The following is a 23,193-nucleotide window of genomic DNA, read 5'->3' on the forward strand; positions in this document are numbered from 1 at the left end:
ACAAACGACAAGCAAGTCATTGCCAAAAGTTTTGCTAAAATTTAAAATGACAGATGAACAAGTGGAAAAAAAATGTATGGTAAACTGGCTAAGACTTTTGAAGATAAAATATTGTTGGAATAGTAGGAACATTTATATTATGCAATAACTTAAAAGAGAATAATATTTGTATTACTTTTATCTTGTTAAAATTCTTCAATAAAATTATAAAATTAAAGAAGAAACAGTACGCAGTATCGATACTGCTCAAAGGCCTTACCTTTCTTGAGAATTGGTTCATCTATTTCTCCTTTTTCATTCTTCTTTGTAATGTAAACAGCATTGGAACTTAGAAGCTCATGTGTAGTGTCACTCCAACAGGTATAATTGCCAGCATCTGGAGTCCCTCTGATTCTTATTGTCAAAGTCCTGCCATTTCCTACCCGTTTCAGGCCTTTCTTCCAATAAACTGATCCATGCTGACTTTCAGATGTGTCACAGATGAGCATCAGGTTTTTGGGACGTGCTGAATTATCTGAAGACCACTGGGATTCTACAAAGTATTCTGAACATTGCAAAATCATTAAGTTGTAAAAGGCAGGCAGTGGTCAACCAACTGGTTCATCTAGAGCCCAGTGCATGTACCTTAAAAATGCTAACACCTTTTTACATGACATTATATCACATGCAAATCAAAACAGTGCTTGTCCTTAAGCAGCTATCATAGTGAACCCATGAACAAAAGGCAACAGCTTCAGAAGAATCTAATAAAATGTGTAGTTTGGGAAAGGCTCTGTTTCTACCTCTGACCTGCATGAAAACTTGGCATGGATACAAATTAATATTTAATATCCCCCATATTGAAGGTACATCTAGCAGGAAGAGGTACATCTAACAGGACCAAGCAGAGCCTTCTCTGTGGTGGCTCTTTCCTTGTGTAACATTCCTGCAGAAATAGGTTTGGCCCCAGTTTGACACTTTTTCATAAAACCCTAAAGATCTGGTTTTGCCAATAGGTCCAGGGAGTCCAGAGTGGGATGGAACCTATCAAGTGGCTTATTTGATTGATCAGGGAATTGGAACTGTCATCAGGGTTAAACTTTTTAAAAAATATATATTATTTTTTTTATCTTTGTAAGCTACCCAGAGTCACTGAAAGTGAATTGAGTGGCGGTGTACATTTTCTTAAATATATAAATAAATAGTGAACTCTCATGAACATCTGTTATATGATAACACTATTATTATTATTTTTTGCTTTTGGTACAGAGTTACAAATAGCTGACAGTATAGACATTGTATACATGATCATTTGGTATAGTTTCATTTCTATCTCGAACCCCTGTGGAACAGAACGTTCTATTCAACATTTGCAATATGCCTACAAGTGATACTTGTAGTTACTCATTGTCAGATCCATTACTGCCATAGACTTACAGATAGTCTTCAACATATGATCATAATTGGGACCAGAATTTCTGTTGCAAAGCAAGGTGGTTATTAAGTAAGTCACACCTGATTTTACAACTGTTTTTGCTATGCTTGGTAAGCAAATCACTGCAGTTAAGTGAATCACACAATTGTTAAGCAAAGCCATCTTAGAATAACAGCATTGGAAGGGGCCTTGGTGGTCTTCTAGTCCAACCCCCTGCTTAGGCAGGAAACCCTGTAGAATTTCAGACAAATGGTTATCTAATCTCTTCTTAAAAACTTCCAGTGACAACTTTCCACCCACAACTTCTAGAGGCAAGTTGTTCCACTGATTAATTGTTTTAACTGTCAGGAAATTTCTCCTCAGTTCTAAAGTTGCTTTTCTCCTTGATTAGTTTCCACCCATTGCTTCTTGTCCTGCCCTCAGGTGCTTTGGAGAATAGCTTGACTGCAACTTCTTTGTGGCAACCCCTGAAATATTGGAACACTGCTGTCATGTCATCCTAGTCCTTCTTTTCATCAAACTACAAATACCCAATTTCAGCAACCATTCTTTACATGTTTTAGCCTCTTGTCTCCTAATCATCTTTGCTGCTCTTCTCTGCACTCTTTCTAGAGTCGCAACATCTTTTTTACATTGTGGCGACCAAAACTGGATACAGTACTCCAAGTGTGGCCTTACCAAGGCATTATAAAGTGATATTAACACTTCTCCCATTTATTTTGTTTGTTGTAAGCTAGCTGGGAAGGTCACAAATGGCGATCACATGACCCAGGGGACCGCAACCATTGTAATTACATGGCCATTGCAAAATTCTCAAATTTTGATCATGTGACCATAGGGATGCTGCACAATTCTTAAGTGCTAGGAGGACAGGGTGTAAGTTATTTTTTCCAGTGCCATTTTAACTCTGAACTGTTTCTAAATGAATAGTTGTAAGGACTACCTGCATTCCAAGTGTGGTAGTTGTCAATATGTCTTAAAGAAAAAATGAGGTATGTTTCTTTTTTCCTTTACTTTCTTGCCTTGGCCTAAGCTGATCAACAGAATAAGACCATCCTGGAAAACACTGCTGCTTAAAACACAACACAACTTCCTCTACATTTCTATTATTATTGAACAAGGAGAAGTCAACCACATCTTCTTCAGGGGAGAAATGGTCTGAAGTCTACTACTGGTTTGCTTCACGCGCATGACACCGCAGGCGCTACCGCGCAGCACTGAAAAAGGAGGTTTAAGAAGCCTTTTCTGAGTCTACAAATGTAAGTAGAACAGCGAGGGGGGGGGACAGCTGTGCTGCCTGATTTAGATTTGCTAAATTTGCTTTCTAGTGAATATAAACCGTGCGGCACAGCTGATCATCGGGAATACCACCGATTAATTATTGAATTCTTCTCTAACATAGGAGGTAAACTGTTTTATTGCAAAGTTTGAGCAGAAGCGAACATCATGACTTTAAATCAATTGTTCTACAATGATTATTATGACTTTTCCCCCAGCTTCAAATTGAACTCGGTGTTCTCAAGACCTGGCTCTTCCATTAGAATAGGACTGGGACAGAGCAATGTCAGGGTAAGATGGGAAATGTGGTTGTGGCATTTGTGTTTTTAATTTATTGTTGCTATATATATGGGTTTTTCCCATCAAAGTATGTATCTATATATACATATACATATACATATACATATACATATACATATACATATACATATACATATACATACATATACATATACATATACATATACATATACATATACACATATACATATAAACATACATATATATATATATATATTTGTTTTCTGAGGTTTTCGCGGGTGTTTGTATGTAGGTCTTTGGTTATTCGGGTTTTCTCCCACGTAAAATTGGAGGTGTCTTGGCGACGTTTCGATGAAGTCTTATTCGTCATCTTCAGGCTTCAGCTTCGTGCTTCTGGGAGCAAAAAGCTTTGTGCTTTTGCTCCCAGAAGCACGAAGCTGAAGCCTGAAGATGATGAATGAGACTTCGTCGAAACGTCGCCAAGACACCTCCAATTTTACACGGGAGAAAATCCGAATAACCAAAGACCTACATACATATATATGTACACACACAGATATATGTTCTAAGCTCTCCTGAGTTGGTTTTAAGATGAGCTATAGATTGGATACAAATGTTATTACTACATACAAATAAGATGGGATACAAATTTTATTACTACATAAATATTTTTTTCAAAAGAGGCATATTGATATAAGCAATATCACCATTTGAAATGATTTGCCTCTGAAATGCTCCATGTGGTGCATAGGATGGTTGTATCCAGTTTGTTTTGCTAAGGATTTTAGGGTTTATCAAATGTTGCATGGTAACGATGTATTAAAAATAAACCTTCGGGATTGCATTTGAAGTGCTCTAGGGCCTGCATAGCACAACCCTACACATTGTTAGTGTGGGGTAGTAGTTATGGTTTTGGTAAAGAAGATATTATTCAAGTCTGTTCTTAGTAATGGAAGCTTACTAGTGACTTCAAGCCAGTTTCATGCAAAACTATCTGGATTGTTGGGGAGAAAAATTGGAGGAAGTGTACGGTGTATGTCATTTTAAGTTTCTGGATGAAAAACGGAATCTTATCAAGTAATTAATACACTGCAATTTACTACGAAATTTCATTCAAAAACTCATTGACATACCATTTGTTCTTATTTCTTGTGTTGCTTCTGTGTAAGCAACCACAGTCAGTGTAAACATCAGGATACGTATGATGAATGTCATCTGTAAGGAAATATAAATAATTAAAAGTAAAGATTAAAAAGAGCAACTCTATATATGATCGCATCTATCATTATTTAAGAGGACTGCATATTTATAAATGAAGAGTCCAGACGTTTCATGGATTTATTTACATTGTGAACTGTCTTCCTCTGTGTCTTACAGCCAACCTATAGAATATGTCAGTTGCTAAATGCAAGGCTTAAAATATATAATGGAAATCATGCAATCTAGAGTTGCACCAAGCAACTTAGACTGAAAATAAAATGGAGCATCAAGGTGCTCAGATGGCATAAACATATTTTTCCCTCTGATGTTTGAATGGTCAGAGAAATGCAATGGTTTTGGTGCTGAAAACAGAAAGGGCTCAGTGCTAAGAAATGAAAATGATTGAGTTTGTGGTAACTCCAATAGCAAAAGAAAAATTATTTGTCCCACACTAGGAAGATTTGATGGGGCAAAAATAATCTGCATTTAATAGGCCTCTGGTGGCTCAGACTGCTAATGCAGTCTGTTATTAAAACACAGCTGCTTGCAATTACTGCAGGTTCGAGTCCCACCAGGCCCAAGGTTGACTCAGCCTTCTATCCTTTATAAGGTAGGTAAAATGAGGACCCAGATTGTTGGGGGGGCAATAAGTTGACTTTGTATATAAATATACAAATAGGATGAAGACTATTGCTAACATAGTGTAAGCCGCCCTGAATCTTCGGAGAAGGGCGGGATATAAATGCAAATAAATAAATAAATAAAAGTTTATTTTCAGTAAATTTAACATGATGTCTCTGTTTTAAATTATTCAGGGGTTGAAATTAGTCTTTCTTTCATATAATTTACAATTGATACATCTTAACTAGTTTCTTTGCATTGTTATTGGACCTGATTTGATTTTTTTAAAAAGGGAGCATATTAGAATAATTGCAATATATGCCACAAAAAATAAATAGAAAAACACAAGACATCATAGAAGTAAGAGAATCAAAGATAATCCGTCATTTCCTATTGAACACCTTCAACAGAAAAGACTTCATGATTCTGAGGAAACTGTACTATTTTTGTTCAGAGTTTTCCTGAAGTTCAGCAAAAAACTGTATCCTTGTAAGATTAAACCCATTGTTCATTACCCTTTCTTTGAAAAAGTCTTCCACATTTATTTCCTTAAAGAGGCCTGCCCAGAGTCTTCCCTTCACCAAACTAATCATTAAATCATTTCTAATAATTCCGTTCTAACTAAATATTTAAGGATCTGCTGGATACATTTTCCTCAAAGAAATACACCATCTATGGTCCACCAAGATCCCAGATCTTGCTAATATATACTGCTAGATAGATTTGCCTCTGATTCCAAATTCATGTCTTTGAATTATTCCTATACAAAGATTTTGTATTTGTCCCCGCTGAAATTCATTTTGCTTGTTTCTGCCCATTGCTCCAGTTTTCAAATCTTCCTGAATCCTGATATTTGTCCTTCTAGATGCTTGCTGTCCTTATTATCATTACATCATCTACAGATTGGATAATCACATTTTCTAACATCTCATCAAATAATTTACAAACATATTGAACAGTAAAGGAGTCTGGAATTCTATAGTGTGCCACTTATTATTTCCTATCATTCAGTTGTCCATCGGTTCATCTTCCTTCCTTCCTTCCTTCCTTCCTTCCTCTCTCCCTTCCTCCCTCCCTCCCTTCCTGGCTTCCCATCTTACAAGAAGTGACAACTAAATTGATACACAAATAAATATTGATGTACATTTCATATACACTTCTTGCTGGTCAGTACTCCAATCCTGGTAGGGCTGAATTTGGAAGAAAAATAAATACAGTCTTACCTTTTCAGCTAAGTCAGCTATTGCCAATGGTAGTGTAACCTCACTGAATTGAGTTCTATCTACTAAACACTGCTCGCCTTATATATTTATATATATATATACACTTAAATTCTGAAACCAAAAAAACACTTGGCTTAAACCACAGGGCCACAGAATTACAACATATAGAATAAGTTCCCTTTTTGCAAGCAATAAAAAATTTAAATACAAAAGAAACCGCTATGCAAAAATTGGGAGTCCCTAATAATTCTCAGAGAGGAAATAAGATTATTAGACTGACATTTATACTATGCAACAGGAATTTCCTTTCCTGCCTAATTTTCTTCCAGGCCATGCAAGCATTTGCTCTATGATTTTAGCATGACCTCACTGGAAATCCAGAATATGTTCTGAATTAGAGAAATGGAAATAACTGAATCTAGATGGATTTCAAGGTCCTGTTTTCACATGCATTAAAAGCAGGAGAAAACATAACTCAGATGCAGGCATTGTGCTCTAAAATGAAAATACATTTTAAAGTACAGGTAGTCCTCGATTAACCACCACAATTGAGCCCCAAATTTATGTTCTTAAGTGAGAATTTGTTAAGTTAGGTTTGCCCCATTTTATGACATTTCTTGACACAGCTGTTAAGTGAATCACTGCAGTTGATAAGTTAGTAACCCATTTGTTAAGTAAATCAGGTTTCCTCATTGACTTTGCTTGTCAGAAGGTGATCATATCACCCTGGGATGCTGTAGCAGTCATAAGTATGAACCAATTGCCAAGAGTCTGCATTTTGATCACATGATCATGGAGATGCTGCAAAGGCTGTAACTACGAAAAACGGTCATAAATCACTTTTTTCATTGCCACTGTAACTTTGAACGGTCACTAAACGAACTGTTGTAAGTCAAGGACTTCCTGTATTAGTTAAAATAGATAGTATTTAGGATAATATGCTGGACGATGAGCAGCAGATGGAACTCAATATGTAACTGAAGAAGAGTTGAGGGTCTTGCAGGGACTTTGGGACATCTAGTTGCAGGAAAAATTGCAAAAACAGAATTACAGTGGCAACATGGAATGTAAGAAGCATAAACATGGGAAAGCTCAGTATTGTTAAAGATGAAATGAGCCTAGTACAGTTTAGCACAGTTCGCAACAGTAAAATGAGATGGAGTGGAATTGGGCACTTTCAGTCAGAAGATTCACTATTTACTACTTAGGACATGGAAAACAAAGAGGGAACAGTGTTACTTACATAGTGAAGAAGGTTATAGCAAGAACAGTGCTTGGCTACAGTGACATCAATAGCTGAACAATATCAATTAGCCATCATGGATAACCCTTTAATATGACGATTATATAAGTTTATGTTCCAATGACTGGTTCAGAAAAAGGGGAAGTTGATGACTTGTATGATCAGGTTTAAATCAAAATTTACAAGAACATGTAAACCAGATTTGTTGTGCATGGACAAGACTGAAATGCTATTCTTGGAAATATTAAGGATGAAAATGTAGTTGGACCAAATGACTTAGAAAACTGAAATGAAGCAGGAAAATAACCTATATGTTTCTGCTAGTCCAGTGATTGTTGTTAACAGTCTTCATCTGAACAAATGCCAAAATATATAGACATAGAGGAGTATACCAAATTTTATTGGTAAAGTAAAGCTCAGTTATAACAGCCAAAATGGAGCAGCGGCTGACTGTGGAACAGATCATGAATTACAAGTTCAAAAGCTAAAATGGGAGAAAAAAGTCACCTAATTTCTATGATATGAACTTGAGCATATCCCAAGCCGTGGTGGCACAGTGTTTAGAATGCAATATTGCAGACTAATTTAGCTCACTGCTAGAGATTCAGTCCTCACCAGCTCAAGAGTGACTCAGTCTACCATCCTTCCAAGGTCAGTAAAATGAGGATCCAGATTGTTGGAGGCAATATGCTGACTCAGTAAACCGCTTAGAGAGTGCTGTAAAGCACTATGAGGTGGTATATAAGTCTGAGTGCTATTGCTATTTTCATGGAGAACATCAGGAATCTCTTTGAAGTCTTGAACATCATTGATCAGAACCAGAGAAACCATAGAATGAGCCTGCTGTTGTTAAAAAAATTAGGGATGAATGTGAAAAAAGACTGCCAAAGATCAGGAAACAGAAGAAAACTGGATTTTAAAACAAATTGTAGAAATTGCCAAGAAGAGAATTGAAGTCAAAGTCAAGATAGAGAAAGATCTCAAGAAGGTACTTAAAAAAAGAATTTTGGAGAATTGCTAGAAGTCTCAGGAAGCAATATTAAAACAATTTTGAAGACATCTAGGGTAAAAACAGGGATGGAAAAACAAGAAAAGTCTTCCAAAAGATCTCTGAGCTCAGAAATAGGTTTAATATGTTTAAGGTCACCAATGGACAGATAGCCCAGAATTTTTTGATAGAGAGATGGGTGGCACACAAATTTAATTAATAAATAAATAGTAACTGATTTCAAGAAGATCAAGCAAAGAAGTGTTGTCAACCTACAGTAGTCAACCTCCAAGATTTATTAGAAGACAGTCCCTACTTATCTATAGTATTATCTATAGTATTAGATGATAGTTATATCAGCATTCTGGTCATTACCATTCAGGAAATTACAGGAATTGATGGAACATTTTCAGAAATATGGTAAGCAAGAGAAGAAATATCAGTAAACGTTGTAACGTTGTAATCTGGAGAATGATACATTGACCAAGAATAGCTCAATCTATATTCTGATATCAAACAAGGAGATTTAACTGACTGTGGAAACTAAAGTACAATATATTTAATTTTCCATTCTAGCAAATAATGCTACCATCATCCCACAAAAATTAAAGCCCTATATGGGGTTGACAGAAGTTCAAGTTTGCTTTACCAAAGGCCAAGGAATTGCTAATAATGCTGGATAATTAAGAGAGCCAAACAATACCAAAAAGAGATTAATATCTGCTTGAATAGAAGCTGTGGAATATACTTAAATAAACAGGAATCCTCAGACTATCTCACTGTTGTCATGCAAAAATCTATACATGGCTCAAAAAGGCACATTACAGATAGAACAAGGTGAAATAGCGTAGCGTAGCATAGCGTAGCATAGCAGAGAATAGAATTCTTTATTGGCCAAGTGTGATTGGACACACAATTATTGTATCTACAGTTCACCATACACTACTATAATTAATAAGAACATAAAACTGATAAAATTAGCCATTTGCTATGAATGAAGCCATCTCCTATCCCCCATATAGACAACTAAGCAATATTGCAACAGTGTATTAGAAGCATTAGATGAAATTATGCACAAATGCTCTCAGTGTACATAAAAGGAAAAAAAGAAAAAAGAAAAAAATATAGTCATCAAGAATCATAAGATGCTACACTTAGTCATAGTCATAGGTTACTAGTAAGCAATCAAATCATACTAGGAAACAAACAGAACAATATAAATTGTAAAAATACAAGCAATATGGTTATAGTCATAAGTGGGAGGAGATAGGTAATAGGAAGGATGAGAAGAATAATAGTAATATAGTCTTAGTAAATAGTTTGACAGTGTTGTGGGGATTAGTTGTTTGCCAGAGTGATGGCATTCAGGAAAAAACTCCTTCTGTCTAGTTGTTCTGATATGCAGTGCCCTATAGTATAATTTTGAGGGCAGAAGTTGAAACAATTTATGTCCAGAATGTGAGGGGTCTATAGATATTTTCTCAGCCCTCTTTTTGAGTCGTGCAGTATACAGGTCCTCAATGGAAGGCAGGTTGGTAGCAATTATTTTTTCTGCAGTTCTAATTATTAATTGAAGTCTGTGTCTGTCTTGTTTGGTTGCAGAGCCAAACCAGACAGTTACAGAGGTGAAGATGACAGACTCAATCATTCGTCTGTAGAACTGAATTAGCAGCTGTTTGGGCAGTTTGAGCTTTCTGAGTTGGCGCAGAAAGAACATTCTTTGTTATGCTTTTTTGATGACGTTTTTGATGTTAGGTGTCCATTTTAAGTCATAAGATATGATAGAACCTAGAAACGTGAAGGTCTCTACTGTTGATACTGTGTTGTCTAGTATAGTAAGAGGTGGTAGTATAGGAGGGTTTCTCCTAAAATATACCACCATTTCTACGTGGTTTTGAGTATGTTTAGTTCAAGATTGTTCCGGCTGCATCACAAGGCTAGTTGTTCAACCGCCCATCTCTATGCAGATTCGTCATTGTCTCAAATGAGACCAATCACTGTTGTATCATCTGCAAACTTCAGTACTTTAACTGAGGAATCTTTCAAGATGCAGTCTGGCGGGTTGGTAAAGGATTAGTAAACAGCCTGGAGGATTGGTAAATGAGTGAGCAAGGCTGTATATTTTCTTCTTATTTCTTCAACCTATATGTGAAATATACTGTATATTGAGGGTAGCCGGGTTGGAAGAAGATGAATGTAATTTTAAAACCAGAGGAAGAAACATCATAGCCTGTGCTATGTTGAAGTGTTAAAGACCAGTGGTTGCATTCAGCTGGTTCTATCTGGTTTGGGTGAACCGGTAACGGCGGCTGTGAAAGGCTCTGCTCACCCGCCCGGATGTCGTCACGTCCCGTTTTTGATGCTCTGCATATGCGCATAAGGTCCTGTGCATGTGCAGAGGTATTGTGCATGAGTGAAGTGAGCACGCATGCACGTGGCCATATTTGTGAACTGGTAGCGAAGGTAAGTCAATACCACCACTGTTGAAGACACTTCACTGAGGTGCTGATTTCATCAAAGACTGAACATAATACTCGTTGCAAAGATGGGTTGCTTTATCAAGTTTCGGAATTCATGGAGAATTGCACTTGGTTTCAAAGGACTGTTGGTATAATCTTAATGCTCATGTTCTAAGACTCAGTATGTCAAATCTAATTCAGTGACCTGAAGGATGTAAACTGGGCTTCAAAAATCCAATTGACTACCAGTAGGTAACAGGAAGATACAGAAAATTCTGCCTTTCTCTACATAATCTAGAACAGCAGCCCCCAACCTTTCCAGCTTGGTGGCCTGGCACAGGGAGGAGAGAAACAATGGTTCCATGTGGGTGGCAGGCACACACATGCACACAGCTCCACTTATGCAAGTGGCAGATTGCGTATCTACTGCTTATGTGAATGAAGTTTCGTTTATGAACAAAAGCCCCCACTGCTTGTGCGAGTGGAACTTCTCATGTGAACTCAAGTGCCTTCCGCTTGTGCAACTCAGTTCCAAATGGGCTACGGCCTGACAGAGGGCTGTGGTCCAGGCATTAGGGACCCCTGATCTAGATTTTTGCAACTCAGTTCATGTGGTCATAGAATAACATACAGGAAATTTATTGTCTAGTGTGAGTTCAAATTAAAGCAATTCAACAGTAACTAAGGAATTTATAGTAAGCTGGACTTGGATCTCTTGGGCACAAAGGAAATCATGACTGACGGTGCAAGTGACCCTTCCCTCAGGCTCAACCTGGTCATCTCCTACATTTATACCCTTACAAATTCCTGAAGAGGGCTCCGAGGGAAACTGCTTTGTTAGTAATAATAAAAAGGCAGGCTACTTTGTTATGTACAACAGTCTTTTAAAATGGAAAATTTAGAATTGCCATTTGTGCATAATTTCATCTAATGCTTCTAATGGACTGTTGCAATATTAGTTAGTTGTCTATCTGGGGGATAGGAGATAGCTTCTTTCGTAGCAAATGGCTAAAGTTGTCATTTTATGTGCTTATTAATTATAATAATATGGCAAACTGTAAATACAATAATTTTATCTAGGGTGTCAGTTAAGACCTGAAAATTATTTCAAGGATTCCTCAAAGGAAAAATGGTTGAGAAAGGCTGATTCAGAATATAAGAGAAAGTTTTAATCCTTTCCAAGGATCTTTCCAAAAAACCACAGTTTGAGAGGGGGAGAACCAGCAGTCTATGAATGAATGAATGAATGAATGGTCAGAATTCTATATGAGAGTGGAATATACTAGATTCTTAGAAATTGTGTTGGGATCTAAACTATGGAATTTTCATATAAATGAGAGTATAGTTTTTATTAAAATGTCCAGATTGCAAGATGGTTTCCCATTATGATGTCATAAACTTTTATGGGGAATTTAGAGAATATAGAAGATTCCATTTTATCCTGCTTCCCTGTAACACTGACAAAATGAGTCAGAGCCGATTGATTCTCAAAACTAGTTTTCCTGACATGCAGTCTCTTTTTTTATCTCAGTCTCTAATCCTGTTTTTTCCATTACCTGTCAATAATAAATATTTATTTATGTGTGAAATCAGGTACCCACTAAACAAATAATTCCCCCAACACTGTCAAACTATTCACTAAGTCTGCATTACTATTACTATTAATCTTCTCATCCTTCCTATCAGCCATCTCCCACTTATGACTGTATGACTGTAACTTGTTGCTGTATCCTTATGATTTATGTTGATTGTTTCCTAGTATGATTTGATTGCTTATTTGCACGTTATGACTATCATTAAGTGTTGTAACTTATGATTCTTAATGAATGTACCTTTTCTTTTTATGTACACTGAGACCATATGCACCAAAGACAAATTCCTTGTGTGTCCAATCATACTTGGCCAATAAAGAATTGTATTGTATTGTATTGTATTGTATTGTATTGTATTGTATTGTATTGTATTGTATTGTATTGTATTGTATTGTATTGTATTGTATTGTATTGTATTGTATTGTATTAATGAGCATCGTCCCAAAACAAGACACAAAACAGATTTAGAAACTACTATGTAACAACAATCTTATAAAATCAAGCAGTTAAATTATTGAATAAGAACAAGGGACACAGCAGCATAGATTTGCCTTAAAAAAATGTGGAAGCAAAAAAGGTTCTGCTATGAAGGAACAGGAAGAGAATTTTGTTTTTATGATTATTTTAACAATGTTCTTAAGCCTTATACAGTACTACAAGTCCCTTATACTTGGCTTAATAGCCAATTAGTATTTCATTTCCAAACAGATTAATGTGTCATTAGAGTCTATTTTCTTTGGAAACCTAAATCCAAGCTTTCCCTTCCTACCTCAGTGCCATATAAAATATATTATAATAGTCTGACTTTGTCACTGCAGGAAGAAGAACTGGAAAAGAGACATTTTGTCATGAAATTGCTTGCCTTAGCTGAACCTGAAAGCTCAAAGGACAGATTAGAGAACCTTTCCTCATTATAAACAGAGACCTCCACACAGAATCATTCTGTCATGATTTTAGTAATACAGTTTATTAACCCAGGGTGTGCATTTTCAATATCCAAAAATGAAACTATAATTGATAATCAGTACAATTTTAAATGAGGTTAATTATATATACAACAGTCAAACAATGAAAATTTAATAATGTATTTGAACGGTCACCTGCAAAATATTTGATGCTAATACCATCTAAGCTAAACATGTAAGAGGATGTTAATCATCTATTTGAAGAATTCACACATTATATTGTTCAGTGAGAGGGAGATGAAGAAGTTGTTCAATACAACAAAATTTTAAAGTGGAACTAAAACCTAAGCAAAATGTCAAAGTATGGCAGGAATTAGTTGAATTGGTAAAAAGGGTACGTGTATCATTTGATTTGGACAGAAAGAAATCAAAAATTTTGCCAGAACATATTCAACTGGAGAAACAGCCTACTAATGAGAAACAGAAAACTGCACTGAAGATAAAGATATTGATAAACAATTAAATGATTACATTGGGAGTAACAATGTAAAAAAGAGAGAGATCAGAATGGCACAACCAATAAAAAAGAAAATTAAGAGAAGGAAAGGACAGAGAGAAACACATTTCTAATGATTACACAGGGATTAACAGTGGGGAAAAAGACAAGGTGAAAAGAGAAAAGGGAAATAGATCAGATGGGAATATAGGTCAAAATAAGCAAGTAATGGACTTAAAAGTTAAAGGAAGGAAACAGGAGAAAAGATAATAATTACAAAAAGAAAAAAAGAAAAAGAAGAAAAGGAGGGAATGGAATAAAAGGAGGGGAATTGTAAGAAGTGGTTTGATAGATGGACCAGGATAAAATGGTTAAAAGGAATATAATATATAAGTATGGTAATAATGGCATTATGATTAATATTGGTGGTTCTAATATTTGAATAACTTGAAATATATTCTTTAATATGAATGTAGAAAAATAATGGTTGTGAAATATAAAATGATATATTTAAAAGAGGTTAAGAGATGGAAAGTTAAATGAAATTGAAATTAAAATTGAAATTGTATTATTACTATGTATATATCTGAATGAATTGTAGGGGAAGATGATTGGAAATGATAATAAAATTGTAAATATAATGATTTATTTAGAAAAGAAAATTTAAATGAAATGGAAATGGAAGATAGGTTTAATTAAATGTGAAATGATAATTTGAAATTATTTACTTAGTGGAGAAGATGATTGGAAATGATGATAGAAATGATGATTTATGTAGAAGGGATTTATTTAGAAGATGTAATGGAAATCTAAATGAAATGGAAATGGAATAAGATATTTTTATTTAAAAAAGATGATGTGGAAGACAAAATTGAAGAAATATATTGTTGAAAGGGTAAAATGATTAATAAGGAAATAAGATATGATAATCTGGTCCACCTTTAGAAAACAATGGATATTCAGAAATAAGTGTGAAATATCAAAATAATTGTGTAAAAATTAAAGGGTTTCAATAGAATAAAGAAATATTGAAAAATATATGTGATAAAGGAAGAAATAAAAGAATGAAATGAAAGAAGATTAAGATTAGGAGGTTAGGGTGGATGGTAATTCTGATTATATATTAAATATAAAATAGAGATGAAAAAGGGGAAAGTAGAAAAGGAATACAATGGCAGGAATTGAAATATATAAATACATTTGGGGAAAATAAGAAGCTGTATGAATTTTGACCTGGTCAATACTCTACTCAGAAAAAAATGTATTGTATGTTTGTTTATTTTAAAAAAATAAAAAACTTTTTTTTTAAAAAAGAAGTTGTTCAGTGAGTGACAGGAAAACTGGAGGAAAAGTAGAGTTAAATAATTTTACAGATGACTCGGTCCTAGAAGATAAAAACAGAAAGAAAAGCACACTATTGCCAGAACAAAGGTCAAAATATTTCAGACATTTTCATACAACAATGAAGGAAACATATACCAGATGTAGCTTTTGATAGTCATAGACATAACATATGCTAAGGGAGAGTATCTTTTGTACAGTCTTCATATAATCTAGGAAAGGAGAAAACACTGAATAGAAAAGAAAAAAAAACAGAAGGAAAATGAATCACCTTTTCTTTTCAATGCTGAACTGCTTACACAGACCTGGTCTTGAAGGCTGGTGTTAGATGGCTCCTCCAACAGTTGGACAGGAAAGATGATACGGAATCAGTAGTTGCTTCTTGATACTATTTTGCCTAGGTCAGTTTGATGTGGTCCCAAGCTTTCTGAGGACACAATTCTCTTGGTAACTCAAATCTGTTTGCATATTATTACTATTACTTTGATTCTGGATAAAGCTGAAGCCAGTGAACCTTTCCAGGATATGGAACCCAACTTAGCAAAAACTAGAGGCAGAGAAGTCTATACTTTTAAACTTTATAAAGGTAATGTGCTATAGGCAATTGGTTTAGCTCCTGTAAGGCTCCTTGGCTTTATAATTTAGTGAAAGACACTGACCAACTTCTTCTACTCACTGGGTTCATGTCCAGACTGCTGAGGGAAATCTGACTTCAGATGTTTTGAAGAGGCTTCTCTCTGAGATAAACAAATAACTGGCAGGTGAAGAGAAAAGTTCAGGGCTGGCTGTTTCTCTTTGGAGTCCTGAAAGATTTCACCTATTAATTGAAAGGAGAAATAAAAGAATGAAATGAAAGAAGATTAAGATTAGGAGGTTAGGGTGGATGGTAATTCTGATTATTTATTAAATATAAAATAGAGATGAAAAAGGGAAAAGTAGAAAAGGAATACAAGGGCAGGAATTGAAATATATAAATTAAATTTGGGGAAAATAAGCTGTATGAATTTTGACCTGGTCAATACTCTACTCAGAAAAAAATGTATTGTATGTTTGTTTATTTTAAAAAAATAAAAAACTTTTTTTTTAAAAAAGAAGTTGTTCAGTGAGTGACAGGAAAACTGGAGGAAAAGTAGAGTTAAATAATTTTACAGATGACTCGGTCCTAGAAGATAAAAACAGAAAGAAAAGCACACTATTGCCAGAACAAAGGTCAAAATATTTCAGACATTTTCATACAACAATGAAGGAAACATATACCAGATGTAGCTTTTGATAGTCATAGACATAACATATGCTAAGGGAGAGTATCTTTTGTACAGTCTTCATATAATCTAGGAAAGGAGAAAACACTGAATAGAAAAGAAAAAAAAACAGAAGGAAAATGAATCACCTTTTCTTTTCAATGCTGAACTGCTTACACAGACCTGGTCTTGAAGGCTGGTGTTAGATGGCTCCTCCAACAGTTGGACAGGAAAGATGATACGGAATCAGTAGTTGCTTCTTGATACTATTTTGCCTAGGTCAGTTTGATGTGGTCCCAAGCTTTCTGAGGACACAATTCTCTTGGTAACTCAAATCTGTTTGCATATTATTACTATTACTTTGATTCTGGATAAAGCTGAAGCCAGTGAACCTTTCCAGGATATGGAACCCAACTTAGCAAAAACTAGAGGCAGAGAAGTCTATACTTTTAAACTTTATAAAGGTAATGTGCTATAGGCAATTGGTTTAGCTCCTGTAAGGCTCCTTGGCTTTATAATTTAGTGAAAGACACTGACCAACTTCTTCTACTCACTGGGTTCATGTCCAGACTGCTGAGGGAAATCTGACTTCAGATGTTTTGAAGAGGCTTCTCTCTGAGATAAACAAATAACTGGCAGGTGAAGAGAAAAGTTCAGGGCTGGCTGTTTCTCTTTGGAGTCCTGAAAGATTTCACCTATTAATTGAAAGGAGAGAAGCTCTTCTTTTATAGAAGATTCCTGCCCTGAGGCAAAGGTAAATGAGGTAATACTTCCTGAAAAAGGGGCAGGACAAAAAAGGTGTCCAGAAAGATATGAAACCGAAAAGGTTATGTTAAAGTGGGTTGGGCTTCCTGCCTTCCAGAATTTGCCAAAATTCTGATTGCCGAAGTCCTCTAATGATTTGGATTAACAAGAGAGGATGCAATGAAGGGCAATGAGTCACTGAAAAGGAAGCAAAGATAATGTCTAATAAAAGAAATGGTCCAAGAATTCATGGCCCTAGCAATAAGCAGACACAACTGCCACTGTTTTATCAAAGTCCAGCAATAAGCCAAGCAATGAAGGAAACGAGGAACACTCACCCTTCTCAAGCCCTGATGAAGGGCATCCACTAGTATGAATAATGTTGTTTTCATTACTTATTTGGGCTTGAAAATACTAGATCATGCCTGTATCATAGGCAATGGTAAGTGAAACCTCACCATCTTTTCAATTCCTTGATAAGCTGTGGTGTCACAGTGGTTTGAATGCAATATTTATTTATTTTATTTATTTATTTATTTATATTTATATACCGCCCTATCTCCCTAAGGACTCAGGGCGGTTCATAGGCAGTTAAAACACATATAAATACAGATTAAAAACAACAATTAAAAAACTTATTCTATAGCCAAATTTTTAAAACAATATAAATAATAAAAACCCCTTAAAACCAATTTTTTAAAAATCTAATCCAGTCCCGCGCAGATGAATAGGTGTGTTTTAAGCTCGCGACGAAAGGTTCGGAGGTCCGGAAGTTGACGAAGTCCTGGAGGGAGTTCGTTCCAGAGGGTGGGAGCCCCCACAGAGAAGGCCCTTCCCCTGGGTGTCGCCAGACGGCACTGCCTAGCTGACGGCACCCTGAGGAGTCCCTCCCTGTGAGAGCGCACGGGTCGGTGAGAGGTATTTGGTAGCAATAGGCGGTCCCGTAAATAGCCCGGCCCTATGCCATGGAGCGCTTTAAAGATTGTCACCAGCACCTTGAAGCGCACCCGGAAGGCCACAGGTAGCCAGTGCAGTCTGCGCGAGGGGCTCCCTCTATCACCCGCGCAGCCGCATTCTGGACTAACTGAAGCCTCCGGATGCCCCTCAAGGGGAGCCCCAAGAGGAGCCCCATTGCAGCCCATATTGCAGGCTAATTCTGCTGACTGCCAGCAATTCTAATCCTGATCAGCTCAAAGTTGACTCAGCCTTCCATTCTTCCAAGGTCGGTAAAATGAGGACCCAGATTGTTGTTGGGAGCAATATGCTGACTGTATAAAACAATTTAGAGAGGGCTATAAAGCACCGTGAAGTGGTATATAAGGAGTATATAATAAGCTATTGCTATTGCTTACCTTAAAAAAAAAAAGGGATGTGGTGGCTCAGGGGCTAGGATGTTGAGCTTGTCGATCGAAAGGTCGGCAGCTCAGCGGTTCAAATCCCTAGTGCTGCTATGTAACGGGGTGAGCTCCCGTTACTTGTCCCAGCTTCTGCTAACCTAGCAGTTTCGAAAGCACATAAAAATGCAAGTAGAAAAAATAGGGACCACCTTTGGTTGGAAGGTAACAATGTTCCGTGCGCCTTTGATGTTGAGTCATGCCGGCCACATGACCACGGAGACGTCTTCGGACAGCGCTGGCTCTTTGGCTTTGAAACAGAGATGAGCACCTCCCCCTAGAGTCGGCGACGACTAGCACGTATGTGGGAGGGGAACCTTTACCTTTACCTTAAAAAAAGAAAAGATTGTAGTTCAGATGCAGTTGCCTAAAATGGATGATTCCAAAGAAAGAATCTTACGAAGAAACGACATCACTGTTTTCATCAGGATTCCTCCATTGAGACACTGAAACTTCCTGGATCAAGTTTCTTACTTTCTCTCCATCCCCAAAGCAACCAAGAAGGCTTGGCTCAAACTCAGAGGTAGATGAAATCATGCTAGATAGCACTCTACCAACAGAGTCTGCTATATGCCATCCCAATCCTCAGGATGAAGGTTACATTAGAAAAATGTAGCCCCAGTGGACTTTGACTCAGATATGGTCTGAGTGTCAAGAAAAATATTGTGCAATGTATCACTGTGGCAAATGTTGTACATGGCATATTGACAAAATGTGCAATGCATCATGGTAGCCTGATGTTCTTCCAGTTCTTCCAGTCCATCAGGTAGGATAGATCAGCCCCACTATGTAATCAGACTAAGAAATCAACTCCACAGGACTACTTTTATTAAGAATGGCTATAACAGAATTTCATCTGATTATGTTGTGCTTTCTTCTCCTACTTATAGTTCAGTGAATTAGGGTAGTATCTATCATATCTGCTTAGGGAGTCCATTGTGAACTTAAAATATGTTTCCCACTCATTATTGTGGCATCTGGATCTTGCATATCCCCATAAAATCATCACCATTTCTCTTTACAGGTTGCAGGCTACCTCAAACAGGGTCACTGAATGATAAGGCCCCAACACAAGGATGGAAGAACACAAACACTTCTCTCCTTGTCTAGATCTGATGAATTCTTTTCCATGTATTTTTCTTTCTTTCTTCATATCTCTTCTGCCATTTCATCTCAACAAAATGAAGATCCTGGGTTCAGAAGACAGAGGGGAAATTGCATTCAATACTCTGGTTATTCAGCATCATTAGCAAACTGATGGCAGTCTGAGCATCTTAACTAGACCTCTACCCCACCCTTTGTATTAATGTTAAACAGCACCATGGAATAAAATGGAAAAAAGAAAGGGTTAGGGTTAGGGTTAGGGTTAGGGTTAGGGTTAGCAGAACCAAACATTTTAATTGCCACATGACTTAGTATAAGCATCCAATGATTGCCATGCAAGTAAGAACTGAACCAGTGTGTTCATCTGCTTCAGAATCCCCAAGAAAAGTCTGTGTCCAGAATTGTGCTTCTATAGTTAATGATCTACAGCTGGCACCTGTAAAAAATAAGGGGGGGAGGTTTGAGGGAATTAGTCACCAAAGTTATAAATTAAGAGTTTATGACACTTTCATGAGTTTATGATCTGATTTTAACAATACATTAATGGTGACTAATTAAAATGTTGGTGTTTTCATGGACAAGTTAATGGAATATAAAAAATTATCTCGCTTTAAAATTAAAAAAAAAAAGAAAAACCACCTCTAAGTTATTAAATAAAAATGTGACAGTGGAAACTGTTAGTGGATTTGATTGGTTTTGTCCTGGAACCTAAGATAGTTAAATATTTGGGAGTAAATATGTCCAAAGTGAATACCTGTTTGTTTAAAAATAATTATAAAAAAGTTTCAAGGGATGTAAAAAAAAAGATTTAGTGATATGGTAAAAACTTAATTGGGGAGGATAGCAGCAATTAAATTAAATGTATTACCTATAATGCTTTTCTTGTTACAGACAATACTGTATTGAAAAAATGGTGTGCCTTTGGTACAAGGGCAAAAAAGATTTCAATAAATTCATATGAACACAACTGTTCAAAGTTACCACAGATTTGAAAAAAAGTTACTTATGCCATTTCCTCAAAGTTATCACTGCTGCACCATCCCATGGTCACGCGATCCTATTTTAAGCACTTGGCAACCAGATCATGTTTATGACTGGTTGCAGCATCCCATACAATTGTATTGTGTTACTTTCTTGCCGTTATCTGGGAATGAACACCCATTGGAAAGCTGGATTTGAAATTACAACCTCATATGATTCACTTCATGCCCATGGTGACCAACTTAACCTACTATACCGACTGTATAAATGACCATAATATTGAGTCTGGCCACATGGTAGCTCAACTTTATTTATTTATTATTTTATCTGACAACAAATACAAGAAAACAAGTAACAGAGTAGACACAGACATGGACACATGAAAATTTTTTGGCACACACACAAAAAGGATATAAATAGGCAAAATATAGCCATAAACACATAGAATGATTACAGATAATTGGGAACAGTAGGACAGGGACAGTAGGCTCGCTGGTGTGCTTATGCACGCCCCCTTAGTGACTACAATGATTTACAACCAAATTTCCAGGCTCAGTTGTGGTTGTAAATCAGGGATTACCTATTTTAAATATCTGGAATAAATATAAAACAAGGCTGTCCCCAAGATGATCATTGTACAGCACAACTCCAGAAGCAGGCCAAGAAAAATGCTTAAATTATGAGCATTTGCTGGCAAACCTGTATTTTACAGGTTATAAATTCGATTTGGTTGGCCTATGCAAAAATAAGGACGCAATTTGAGAAAGGAAAAGAGAAGGTATAGGAGGGATTAGAGATGAATTTGAAATAGTTTTATACAAAGGTGACAAAGAATTTATAAAATTAAAATATGATACAGAACCAAAGGAAATAATCTTGGATTCCTGAGATGTTTCTTTGCGGTATTGAGCGACATATCTCCCCCCTGACAAGTGTCTCCTATAAATCAAGAGGAGGGGGCAGTTTGGGAATGCTAGACACAAAAAAGAAAAACATTTCTCATTACAAATGTATAAGATGTATATATACAATGTCATATATACAAATGTATATGAGATAACAAACTTTGGCCTTATATTTCTTTACGTCAACTTTATTTAATCAGTTCCACACACTTAGGAACTAATTTTCCTCACAACCCTTCTCTTTCATTTTGACCTTTAACATACATATCTGACAGAGGAACAGGGTTGAAACAATGACTAAACATTGCTATTAAGTATGCCCTACAAAACCTAGGTGACATGGCCAACTCAATGTCACTCACTCCCACCCAGTCATATGTCTCCCAGCCCCAGCCATGCCTACCCAGGTTTTGTGGCTCCCAGTGTTTTCTTTTCTATAGGAAACAGGTATCTCTCTCCCTCTCTCTCTCTCTCTTTCTCGATCTCTCTCTTTCTCCCCCTTCTCCCCCCCTCTCATCTCTTTCTCTCTCTCATGTCTCCCTCTCTCCCCCCACTCTCCGATCTCTCTTTCTTTCTCTATCTCCCTCCCCTCTTTTTCATCTCTCTTTCTCTCTCTGATCTCTCTCTCTCTCACATACCCTCTCCCTCCCCCCCTCTCTCTCTTTCTTTCTTTCTTTTTCTTTTTCTCTCTCTCCCCCTCCCTCCCTCTCCCCCACTCCCCACGCAACCCACTTTCCAATCCACACACCTAGGGAATAACTGTAAGGAAATTTGGCCACGTTCTGTCTCTGAAAAGATACAAAATAAACATTGCATTGCAAAAGGGCCGTAATAGCTCAGGCTGTAAGGAGCCTGTTATTAGAACACAGTAGCCTGCAATTACTGCAGGTTCAAGCCCGGCCCAAGGTTGACTCAGCCTTCCATCCTTTATAAGGTAGGTAAAAATGAGGACCCAGATTGTTGGGGGGCAATAAGTTGACTTTGTAAATATACAAATAGAATGAGACTATTGCCTTATACACTGTAAGCTGCCCTGAGTCTTCGGAGAAGGGTGGGATATAAATCTATATATATATAAAAAAAGGAGTGACTGCCAGGCTGTTACATCACAGCACCATGAGGTTGCTGCCTTACATTATCATACGAACTGCAGAGAAGCATCATCCAAGCAGCAGCACACACTCACACAGACACACATACGCATCCTGCAACTCAGTCCAAAGTGGCTAGAAAATATAGTCCTTGGGCGCCCCAAAGCCACTTGGCAGACAAAGTATGGGACAACCCCCCCCCCCCAAAGTTGCCAAGAGGAAAGAAAAGAAGCTTATCACTATCTCGGTAAACCCAGCATGCTCTCCTTGGGGCTATTCACTACCCCTTTTTCTTTCTTCCTTTTGGAAATCCAGGCTAGCTGAGGAACAAGCGCAAGCCATAGTGGAAGCTTCCTCCCTCCCTTTCCCCCTCCTTCTCCTCTTGTGTTCACCCTCCCAGCCCGCCACAGCTGGGCAGGGGGTCACAAGAGGAGGAGAGAGAGGAGGGGAAGGAGGAGGAAGAGGAGGGAAGCCTTTGCCTCAGCTTGTGCTTGTTCCTCAGCCAGCCCAGATTTCCAAAAGGAAGAAAAAAAAGGGAGTATCAAAGAGCCCAAAGGAGAGCATGCTGGGCTTTCTGAGAGAGTGAGAAGAGACTCAGAGATAGAGAGCAAAAGAGAGTGAGAGATACATACACACACGCACACATACATACAGAGACACACACAGAGAGGCAGCGAGAGATACAGAGAGAGGGAGACTGGCTGATGAGTGA

At 37.0% G+C, this 23,193-nt stretch overlaps 1 protein-coding gene across 7 annotated transcripts in view; it reads right to left on the reverse strand.

Moving 5' to 3' along the window:
• The window catches only part of LOC131191152 (interleukin-12 subunit beta-like), a 102,797-nt gene that overhangs the window by 9,934 nt on the left and 69,670 nt on the right, over positions 1-23,193 (reverse strand). For 3 of the 7 annotated variants that reach the window (XM_058168987.1, XM_058168988.1, XM_058168986.1), the window contains exons 3-6: positions 19,437-19,940; positions 18,553-18,729; positions 4,087-4,168; positions 260-544 (exon numbers count right to left, since the gene is read on the reverse strand). In XM_058168987.1, coding sequence (XP_058024970.1) covers positions 260-544; positions 4,087-4,168 — 367 coding nt within the window. In that variant the 5' untranslated portion in view covers positions 18,553-18,729; positions 19,437-19,940. Of the gene's footprint in view, positions 1-259; positions 545-4,086; positions 4,169-5,997; positions 6,010-15,292; positions 15,820-18,552; positions 18,730-19,436; positions 20,016-23,193 lie in introns of those variants that run through there. The other 4 variants (XM_058168989.1, XM_058168991.1, XM_058168990.1 and 1 more) reach the window with 4 other exon arrangements.

The sequence above is a fragment of the Ahaetulla prasina genome, chromosome 2 (assembly GCF_028640845.1).
Source record: "Ahaetulla prasina isolate Xishuangbanna chromosome 2, ASM2864084v1, whole genome shotgun sequence".
Classification (NCBI taxonomy): Eukaryota; Metazoa; Chordata; class Lepidosauria; order Squamata; family Colubridae; genus Ahaetulla; species Ahaetulla prasina.